The sequence below is a fragment of the Centroberyx affinis genome, unplaced genomic scaffold (assembly GCF_046629955.1).
Source record: "Centroberyx affinis isolate AG114_WGS23_722 - 3 ecotype Tasmania unplaced genomic scaffold, CSIRO-AGI_Caff_v1 ptg004420l_1, whole genome shotgun sequence".
Taxonomy (NCBI): Eukaryota; Metazoa; Chordata; class Actinopteri; order Beryciformes; family Berycidae; genus Centroberyx; species Centroberyx affinis.
The window spans coordinates 114,015-125,693 of NW_027282098.1; the positions used below are offsets into that span (position 1 = coordinate 114,015).

General features: G+C 42.9%; 1 protein-coding gene across 1 annotated transcript in view; it reads left to right on the forward strand.

The window, feature by feature from the left end:
• Window positions 1–10,801, forward strand: part of fndc1 (fibronectin type III domain containing 1) — a 34,688-nt gene extending 23,887 nt beyond the window's left edge. Inside the window, 7 exon segments of the mRNA XM_071543949.1 lie at window positions 1,558–1,794; window positions 3,827–3,935; window positions 7,735–7,814; window positions 8,140–8,169; window positions 8,871–9,032; window positions 9,262–9,384; window positions 10,026–10,801. Coding sequence (XP_071400050.1) covers window positions 1,558–1,794; window positions 3,827–3,935; window positions 7,735–7,814; window positions 8,140–8,169; window positions 8,871–9,032; window positions 9,262–9,384; window positions 10,026–10,141 — 857 coding nt within the window. The 3' untranslated portion in view covers window positions 10,142–10,801.
• The last annotated feature ends 878 nt before the right edge of the window (window positions 10,802–11,679 follow it).

The following is an 11,679-nucleotide window of genomic DNA, read 5'->3' on the forward strand; positions in this document are numbered from 1 at the left end:
AGTGACTATCTCGGCGATCAGAAACCACACATGGAGCCATCTGAAACCTATTACATCCCCAAGTCCTGGGATGAAACGAGCAAGCGCAGAAAAGCAGTGGCAATAAAGTGAAAGTTAAGGGTGCTGACCTCAGCGCAAGAGGGAAGATTCCGTGTTGGCTCGATGGGGAGACATCCTCTTTCCCATTTATGAGTTTAATATTTCAGATCCTGCTCAGCAGCCCGCCAGTCCACTGACATGCTCTGCATTAACTATCTGGCGGAGACTTGCCTTTGTCTCTTTTGTCTGCCCAGCGATGGTTTGGATTGAATGAATCTAACCCTGCGGCAGACATGGGTCAAAAAGAATTTACTAATAATTCTTAGCAGTTGTGTAAATCTGCCCGCAGTTCCAGATGGGTGGAGTTTACCACATTGAACAATTGAAGCACCAGAAACTATTTGAAAGTTAATTTAGTGTGCTTTTCCAGAGTGACAACTGCGACTATCCAAACTGTCCTGATACAGAAAACCTCCCCCAACTAACACACCAAGATTTGTGTGCAGTAAGAAGTATTTATCAGTGTTTTTTTAACCCAAGTCTGGCTCATGCAGGTCTATTTTTTATAATTTGGATACACACAAGGTATTTAATCAAGCAAAAAAAGACTGTGTTTATGTAGGGAAGTGTGTTCAGCATTTAAAAAAGAAGATGAAGATGGTGGTGGGTTCATGAAGAAAGCAACAAATGTGGTTCCTCCAACTGCAAGAAGTTGCACAGATCCTAGTCAAGCATATGGACATGGGAACGCACACAGAAATGCAGCCATACAATCCCGTTTATGGACAGACACACGCATAAATCTCCTCATCATGCGGACAGATTATATGTTGACATATTAATGCATAAATGCATAAGCCATATGACTGTGCGTATACACATACAGTAGGAGTCTGGACTGTGTGTGTTGATGTGTAGATACTGACACGTGTTAGACTCTTGGCCTGCGCGGAGGGCCAGTCATCTGGGGAGGTGGGAGCAGCTCCAGGCTCCGGCGCTTCCCTCCAAATCCCAGTCAGACCACTGGAATTGTGGGATATCTGAAGTATTCGCAGCTGTAGGTCCAGCTGGCACTCCCAGAGACGCGGAAAACAAACGACAAGAAGACAGGCAGGGGAGGAGAGGAGGGAGAGGGAAGAGGGATAGGAGGAGACAATCGCACGAGCCGTTGCGCTAACTTCTCCGACTCCTTCTCAGCTTTCTGAAAAATGACTCACAGCAGACCAGCAATCATTTCAAAATGAATGAATGCTGGAGATGCTTGTATTTCTTGGCCTCAGGATTGAGCAAATAGGAAAAAGTATGAGTTGAAATAATAATTAATAATAATAAAAAGTTTAAAAAAAAACTTTTATTTATCTAGGTTTTTTCCTATTGAGATCAAGGATGTCTATGAATAATAGAGACTGGAATGTACACACTGAATATATTGTGAAATGTATGAGGAAATGTCTGCCTCATATGCGTATAATTATCATAAATAACTCTGCTCCTCTCATCACTTTTTCCTGCCGTCAGCTCCCTATGTGAACTACATCCAGAAGGACCCAGGCGCCCCCTGCTCCTTGACGGAGGCTCTGGAGTATCTTCAGGTCGACATCCTGGAGGATCTGATGAGCAAGGACCGCCTGGCCGCCAATCAGAACCTGCCTCCCAAGAACAAGCCCCATAACCTCACCGTGGTTGCCATGGAGGGCTGCCATTCATTCGTCATCCTGGACTGGGCCCACCCACTGAAGGACGATATGGTGTCAGGTAAGAGATGCCTTGGTTTATTTTTCATTTATTATTTTGCCCGTTCTTAAGGTTTGATTTGTCACTTCTTGTGGGTGGAGAAGTGTCCATACCCGACACTAGAATTTAATTTGGGCAAACAGGATGAATCTCTGGGATCTCATTTAGTTGGGACGGGACGTTCATCTCTGCTGTAGCCCCACTTTGGATTCAGTCTGATAAAACAGGTGTATTTTTACCTGAAAGTCTTGCCTATAGCTGCTTTAACTACCTAAAATATGATTTGCTTCCGTTTTATTAACTTTTCATAAGCTTCCCATCTATTTTGTGGTTCAACAGCTCATAGAAGTTAAAACCTTGAACATGTCACGGGAATCTCCCCATAGTCAGATTTCAGGACCTTACTCCAGTTTACTGTAAATAAATCATGAAAAAAACAAACCGCATCGGACAAATGGAGCTGGGCTCCTCGTCTCCCTCCTCGTCTCCCAGGGAAAAACAAAATTCCTATGACCTAGAAAGAGACAGAAGGAAAAAGCGGGACGGAGGATAAGGGCCCGCTGTATGGGACGTGGTGGACTATCAGAGGCAGCGGTCTGGTCAGCTACAGAAGCGCTGTGTTGTCTTTGGCAGGCTGACACAAGCTCCTGGTCGTGCTGTGGGCCGCTCTTTCCTCTTGATGTGTAAAACAGATAGATGGTCTATACTGTCATCGGCCTTTTCTTCCCCTCTTTCTTTCCATCTGTTCTCCCCGGCGCTTCTCCCGATCTCGCACACAATCTAGACACTTTCTGTATCGTTTTCAACGTATTTCTTACTTAATCGCATTTTGTCTGGACAATTTGCCAACTCCCCGTCAGTTTCTCTGCCTGCTTTTCCACACCAAGGTCAAATAGTATTTACAAATATGTTTTTGTGGGTTTGCTTTATCCTACTTAGGATCCTAGGACGGCAGATTTGTGGGTTTACCATGTCAAGTGCCAGAAATGAATTGTTATGAAGTGTTGCAATACAGAAAACCCCAAATATCTAGTAGATGAAGCAGGTTAAAACAGACGCTAACAATTATTTAACACAAATATTTGAACCACGTCTATCTTTATTCTTGTCTGTTTATTTCTTGTACTGGTTTTGCAGCATTGCTGTATATTGTAAAGTGTTTTAACACTCCTGTTTCTGCACAATTATTTATGATAAGAAAGAGGATTAAGATAGATAGATAGAGAGAGAGAGAGAGAGAGAGAGAGAGAGAGAGAGAGAATACAGAGGCAGATGGGAAAGGCAAGAGGCTACAGTGAATTCTCCCATCAAGATCTCAATTTAACAATGTAGCATGGAGAAGGAATGGAAAACAGAGAGAAAGAAAACAAAAACGTGTCTGTGTTAGTATTTCCCCCTCTCTCCTGTCGGCAGGCAGCTGTGTTGGTGCGGCTCCAGCAAAAATAGAAGCCCCTCAAACATCCAATAGGAACAATTGGTAGTTTTGGTGTGCGGCGGCGCTGGTTTCCATTGGTTTAAAGTGAAACGATCGGAGGGCTCCGTGACCTCGGGATACTCTCCGGATTCTAAGGATTAGCCTGCGTGACTGAGAGAGAGAAAACAGCAGGTTAAAGACAGACAGACAGGCAGGTTGGGAAACATTCAGCACGAGAAACAGAAAAAGCAAGGGTTGCAAATTTTCTTCACGGTTTAAAGTATATGGGAGCGTTGACCCTCGTTCCTCCAAATCTCAAGACAGATTGCTCATTGCCATTTTATTTTATCCCATTCTTCCTTTTTTCTGTTTCAAAATGAGCTATCTACCGCTTGAAAATACTCTTACAAAAAAATGATTGCTAGGATAAAATTCAAACAAATAATAATACTTTTTAAAGATCATAGGTAACTTAAGACCTAGGTTGACAAAACGAGAAAACTTTTAAATAGATCAAAATAGATATATACATAGTAGATCTCTTCATTTATAACTTTGCTCCTGCTACAATGAGGCAGATTCCCATTTTTTCTGACATCTAATGAGCCTTGCCCTTTGCCCTTTGCTTTGTCCCTGCAGGCTACATGGTCCACAGTGCGTCATATGATGATGTCCTCAACAACCGGTGGTCCTCCAGAGTCTCCAGCGGGACACACCTGGCTGTGGAGAATCTCAAACCCAACTCTAGGTAACAACCGCATGTGTGTGTACTGTTTGGCAGGTTGAGGCATTCACATGCAGATCGCTTTGGGACCTATAATTCATCAGTATCGTCTCACACATGGGAGTCACAGTAAACACGGACTTCACCTTACAAACAAAGGATTTGCTTGGTTGCAAAATCCCTTCCCCTGACCCATGTGTAATGTGTATGAGTGTGTGTGTGTGTCTCAGGTGCAGGTGCTTGGCTGTGTGGCTTTGGGAGTGTTTATTTCTGCTGGGGAATGTTTATACCATTATGTCTTCATCATATAAGGCACAGTGTGCTTCTTGTCTTTGTGGTTTGAGTTCATGCGTGCATCTATACATGCTTGGGTGATTTGTTCCGCATTTACGTGGGTGTATGTTTCCAATTGTGATATCAGAGCGGGCTGATTTTGATCAGAGCGGAGTTGCAGGCTGATAGAGTAATGCTTGTAGGAGAGAACGGAAAACCCTCAGTGAAGTAAATCAGCCTTGGCTGGGATGCAGGCAGGTTAAGAAACAGACTTAAATCAGCCCCAAAACGTGACTCGTTGGGAAACTCCGTTGAGATCCTGGAAAACACAGAGGAAGGTAAATACAGCAGACGCTATCTGACACACACACACGCACAGATATTCAAGTACGCACACACACACACACACAGATGCAAACACAAGGTACTGTTTTAGTTATTAGGGTGTGTTTCTGAAAGCATGTCTTACGAGTTATGGGTCACGGCTTTCAAAACACGCGCATGGAAACAGCTCTTAACACGTCGACCCAAGAGATGAGGGCCGATGTTATGAGTTTTTACCTGAAACCAACTGCTTGTTTCATTTCCCGCTGTGCATTAAAGGCCTTTTGTTTGAAGGCTGTGGGTAAAAACATACACATTATTTACAGAGTAGAAGAAGTGGTGCCAACAGGCCTAATAGAAAACTTAAAGAAGTATACCGACTTCTTACCAAATAAGCTATTTGATCAACTTACTGTTGTGGGACCAGAAGATTGATAGTCACTGCACATCTGTTCATTCATCATTTAGTCACTGTGATGCAAATGAGGTGATGCAATTCAGCTTGCACCATCTGCTAGACACTGAGCTGAAGTGTTAACTTGCACCGAGAGAGAACTGAATAATGGACACAGAGGTGAAATTGCTACCAAGCTGTTTGTCACATAACAGCAAGTCACGCAAAGCCTTTATTTGCCAAAACATCAATGTCTTCCTTTAACCATATGGTTTTTGTACAGTCTGCGTGAAGTGAATGGCCCACACAGTTAGAACCATGTACTGCTGTCCAAACAAACTTCAACTCACTTTTACTCTTTTATTCTGTCATTCACACACTCAGTCTCATCTGGAATCAACAATATACACAACCTCAGTCAGTTCCTCTGACACCCCATAACTCTGTATAAAGAGGTAACTTCACACACGGGATTCATTCTCACTGCAAATACTTTTTATGGTGTGGTTTAGCCTAGTTAGGTACCAAATGGGTATAATTTGCCACATAGGAGTGTACAAAGAGTGTCAGAAAGGTAAGACAATCACAGGACAGATTCACTTTAGTATACCTCTCTGTGAGTTACAATGACCTGATACTGTCTGAATAGTCCTGATGCAGTAAATCCCACCCATCTGGTGCTCCAAATAGAAATAAAATCACTAAGTATTATTCGCAAATACTGGTGTTTTATCTATGGAAAAACGGTTAACTTATTGCAGATGGGTGAATCCATCAGGACTAGAAACATGGTAACCGGTGGAAACATGAGTCAGTTTGAGGTGTTATGATAGGTGTCTCATCCACTACTGTGGGAACCCAAAAACAAAGATCGTAGAGATCTGCTGTGTGTGTTTGTGTGTGTCTTGGAACTGAAGTTGGTGAAGATAAGTTTTTCCAAGGTTTCCCTCTCTGGCATCCGGTTTGTATCCAAGGTAGTGTGTCTCTCTTGGTTACGGTTGATCTTGGGATGGTTTATGGGACAGTGCAGACATTTCCCTCAGATGCTGGAGGCTCCTTCTGGCTGCCAGAACTACTACACACACACACACACACACACTTACACACTTACACACACGTGTACACACACGTGGACAGATCCCCTTGGATCCACAAGGCTTCCTGCTCATGAGATCCACTCATACATATCAATCATACACATAAAAATTGTTCATAACTGTGGAACATTGAAGAAGGAGTATTGTTTGCCTATGTGAGTTGTGAAACATCAATGCTTGCCTCTCCAATTTTACATGTTCATACATCAGTGTCATTAAATGTAGTTAGGATGGGACGATATGCTTATCTAACAATATGATTAGACACGTGATATGGGATTCATGATTCGATACAACCACGATATGATGTAGTAAATAAAAGTTCAATGACAACAAAGTCTGACTGTGCAGAATTATGTTTATTTCTGAGCCACAAATCTTTCTAGCAGTGGCATTGGCTTGCATTTTTGTATTGCGATATATTGATTTTCGATCTATCGTCCCAGAATAGTTGACAGTCTATAATCGACCCTGAAAGGTTCACTGTAGTTTTTGTGGCTAAGCTGTTTTTTTGTCCGGCTGCCTGCGTCTAGTTGAAGCCATGTATAGGTTTCAGTCCCTCTACACTGGGGCAGCCCTGCACCTCTGAGACATCTGTCTTCTCGAATGACTTCATGGTGAAAAATGCTTGCTGAAGGGCATGTAATACGCTGCAGTTGACCTACAGCATATGCAGCCGCCATACAGTTTCTCATCTGGAGAGGAGATACTGAGAGTGATGCCCAAGGATTTGATTGCATATTGAAAGTTTGATGTGGCCGGCGTGGCTTGGTGTGGCTTTAGAGTATCTTTGCGGTCTACTATCACTTTCTTTAAGCTGGCTCGCCTTTCCTCTCTTTCCACCTTCTCCGATTTCTTCTTTGCTCATTACATCATCTCTCCCCCCGCTGTCTCGCTTTCTGCCCCTCTCTGATGATATATATTTTGGTCGAAGTCGTCACGTGGCTGCGGTGATTGGATCCAGGCCTCGTGGCTTTACGTTGGTTAGAGGGGTTTGGCTGGAAATTAACAGACCGTGAACTTACTGTATGTGACCCTGCAGAGCGGAGGGGAGGGGAGCGCACACACTCTCACACACACTTCACAGATGCGCACACACGTTATCGGCCGGCCCGCGGTGGAAAAGTTTGCGCGCTCTTCGAGTCGTCACTGGCCGTGTTGTTTTTAATCTGATGGGATTTTTACGATTCCTCCGCAGTGTTTAAAACACCCGGAGACAAAGTGAGCTCACCGCCTGAACTCCGCTCTGCTCTGTGTCATACAGCAAAGCCCTCGGTGTGAAATTTTCTCCCTCTCTTCTCACCCTCCTCCCATCTATCCGTCCCTCTCTTTCACCATACGTCTATCTATCCCCCCCCCAGTTTACTTTTTCCACACGCCTCCTTTCTTCTCTCTCTTTCGCTCCTATCCTCTTATCCTCTCTTCCTATCTGTTAATCTCCCCTTGTCTAGATGTCTCTTTTTCCTTCACCCCCCCCCCTTCCTCCACTCTCCTTCCCTCCCTCTCCCTTCAACGTGTGCCAAATAGCCATTTTATTGTGCTGTGCTCACTTTGGATTCATACGAATATAAACCAGACTACTCTTAAATCAGCCTGACTCTAAAGCATGCCCAGTCATCTGCTGTGCTCATTAACTTTTTCCTCACCTTCACGCCGTCACAACAAAACTGGCAGAATGACACTTTAACAACTAAATCTCTCATTAAATCCGCCTGTTGTGGTTTGTTTTACTCAGGTACTACTTCAAAGTCCAGGCCAAGAATGTGTTTGGCTTGGGACCAGTCAGCGATACGCTCACCTATGTCACTGAATCAGGTGTGTATACTATAGCCATCTCACACAAATGCAGTTCAAATATACAGTAATGTTCCAATGCAAAGATAAACATTAGATGCCCCATTGACTCCAGTTCAAACCTCAGTCAAACATAGTTTTGCAGGCAGTAACAGAAAACATTGAGGCGATGTTAATCCTGTCGCGATGCAAGATATCCGCAGACAAAACCAGCCTTGGAGTGGAAACAGGCTTCCAGATGTACAGTGCATTATGTGCATTTGTAACCAGGCGAATACATCATACTTGTACTGCTGTCTGTGTGCTTTTCCTCCCTTGTGAACCGGCCTCCCTCTGCTTCTTTCAGATGATCCTCTTCTCATTGAAAGACCACCTGGTAAGTGCATACACCAGCAGAGCACATCTCTAACGTAAGGTCAACAAACCTCGGCCTATCAAAGCCGCACTGAGGCTGTGAGGAGTTAACCATCTGTGCAGCAGCATGCCAGCATCTGACTCTGCACCGCCACTTTACATACAGTAGAACACTTGGAAGATTTCCATGGTGAAAATACCTTCCCTCTCCCACCTATGCCACAGTAGAATTGAGGTATTTACAGCTTTCAGAGTGTTAGGTGTTGAATTTTCCTCCTCACCCATTTGTCGCACCATCGTTAGCGCTCCTTTGGGTGCTGCGGTGTATGCGTACAGTGTTTAGCGGAGAGAGGAGGCTCTCAGGATGGCTTAGGCTGCATGCATCATTGAGTGCTATTAAGAAGGCCTATCATTATGAGCACCAACAGTGGAGTGAGAGAGTGGGATTTGTAATGCGATGTGAGTTGATATGTGCTTGTAGATTTTACCACAGAGGAGACATGATTACAGAAATTCATTTTTTTGTATTGTTTTGCATTATTTTGGTTTACATTTTTCATTTTTCTCTAGAGATACTTTTTCTTAATTATATACTGTTCATTGAAGAACATACATGATTTTAGAAAATGATTTTCTCAAAGTCTGATAGTACCCGATGTAGCCCATGCATATTCTGCCACACCATCACATATCCCCTTCTCTGTTTTACGCCCCCCTCTTCAGGTGGAGAGCCAATCTGGATCCCTTTCACCTTCAAGTATAACCAAGCCCACAGCGCCTGCAGGGGCAGCCAGTTCGTCAAGCGGACCTGGTACCGGAAGTTTGTGGGAGTGGTTCTGTGTAACTCGCTACGATACAAGATCTTCATGGGAGACGGTCTTAGGGGTAACATATGAAGTTTAATCCATGTTAATTCCAATGTCATGTGTTTCTCTCTCCATCCACCTACATACAGTATATTCATTTCTCTACAACGTTTGTGGAGCCGAGCCTTAAATAATGGGAGTTTTGATAAAGGTTATATCTCATTTGCTCTCTCTCTCTCTCTCTCTCTCTCTCTCTCTCTCTCTCTCTCTCTCTCTCTCTCTCTCTCTCTCGCGCTCTCTCTCCACAGAGCCCTTCTACAGTGTAGCAGATACATTTGGCCAGGGAGAGGACCACTGCCAGTTTGTTGACTCCTACCTGGATGGAAGGACAGGCCCAGCGTACCTCTCAAATAACCTGCCTACAGCACAAGGTGAATAAATAGATACATACATAGAAGTACTATTTGCTTTATTGTATTCTCTTCTATAAGTATTCATCATCACCATCATGAAAATATCTACCAGTACATCACCGTACATCACTGTATGGCAGCAGTTCATGTAATCTAATGGATGACAAATCTAGAAGTATGTTCTTGTGTCATGTGATGTGATCAAAACTTATTTCTATATGAATATAATTATGGGAGGTTGAAATTGCAGCTAAAATGTAAAGATTTATAGTTTAAGATACATTTTCACAATAATACAACTTTTACTTCTTTTCATTAAGGACATACTGCTCAGAAAAGAGCAGACTTGATTTGTACAAAATGATTTTTGCAACACCATGACCAAGTTTTATTTTGTTTGTTATATCTCAGGTATAGAGGAGAGATGTGTCGTACTTCCAGTTGTGTTGTGTGTGCTGAATTTAGCTCTTGAGGACGACTGTGCTGCAGTGACTTAATGAAAAAAACAAAACCAAACTTATTCCCATCAAGGATTACTCACCATCAGCATTGTCATAAAGTCAAGCAGGAAAATAACATTGACTTGTCTTGAAAGCAAAGTGGCATGATCCATCTCTGTGAATGGATTTGAACAGTGTTTTGATATTTTTGTGTTGCAGGATTTCATCGCTCGTACAGACAGGAGCCTGTGACATTTGGACCTATCGGCCGGCGTACGCCCCATCCCTTCGTGGGCTGGTACGAGTGCGGGGTGCCAATCCCCGGCAAGTGGTAACACAGGCGATGAGGAGAAGTCGTTACCGAGGGCAACCCATCTGCATCCTGCTGCAGGCTCGCCCCCTCACTGGTCCCACCCTTAGAAACGGACTTTTGCCAACCGCAACAAAAGACACCACTACAAACTTACTACAGCTTCAGAGAAAGAGAATATAGTACTTTTAAACATTACTAACAATGTATTTCATTACAATGCACTTTTTTTTATATAAAGCAGTCTGTATATGAGGGAAAAAGAAGCATGTGTGCTCTTGCTTAGTTTAACTCTTGTCAGAAAGTGTCCTTGTATTATTCCAAGCTACTCCAGAGACAAGTCCCCACACAGCATTATTTATCTCTTCAAAATGCACGCACACACAAACGGGCAACATTGGACCAAAGCACAAACTGAAAAGCAAACTGTACGAATGGACACTTAAAGTGTGTATAGGTCTGTTCATTTTCGATCGGGAGATTTTTTTTATTCATAATGTAATGTAATGGCTTTTGACAGCTACTTTTTGTTTATTTGTGTTTTTGAACATTCATACTGTCTTTTTGTACCCTTTACCAGATTCCATGAAAAGTTATTGTGTAAGTTTTGTATGTCTACGGACAAAGAATAAAAGACAAAGTATTTGCTCAGGAACTGTGGGAGATTGAATAAAGGTGCTATGGAAACCACAGCAATCCTAAAACATGAATCATATCATATTCTCCCATTGCCACATTCTTTTCTACCAGAACCTTCCACATGTGATCCAGATCTACTTAATCAACCTAATGGAAGATTTGAGTAAAAGACAAGCTGTGGAGGAGCCAGTTGGAATAGCAACTGTTAAAATCAGACAAAGTGTCAAAAATAACATATTATGGAGAAAAACAGGTGAGGGAGAGAGAGAAAGAGAGAAAATACCAGTTTGTTCATTTATCAGCAATAGCAGTGGCGTGCACAGATGCAAAAAATGAAAAAGGGGAACCTCTTCTGACACCTGGGTTTGGGGGGCATAAGTGCATGCTGATATAGCCCAACTCAACAACTGGGTTGGAGTGAATATCAATTTAGGCTGAATTAGGTCACACATAAACACACACACAGACACACACACACACACACTCACACACACACTCTCTCTCTCTCTCTCTCTCTCTCTCTCTCTCTCTCTCTCTCTCTCTCTCTCTCTCTCTCTCTCTCTCTCTCTCTCTCTCTCTCACTCACACACACTCTCTCTCTCACACACACACACCTTACACCTTAAGAGTGTGTCTTTCAGTGGCATGGACACTTTCTGAGAAGTCACTTTTTCATTTTTTCTTAGTGTTGTTAGGGCTGTTAGTGTTGTTGCAGTTTCTCTGCACTCCATTTGATGAACAAACCAAACCCTCCCTCCTCTCCAGGTTAATCCTAACATGTCACATAAACACCAGTGAATAGGTTAAAATAACTGGGATGATTAATCAAATCAAAACTTGGATACCAACTCTTACCCTACAATTAATGTTTTATTTATAATTGATTGATTTATGATTTATAAATTTGCATTGAAATAAATTAAA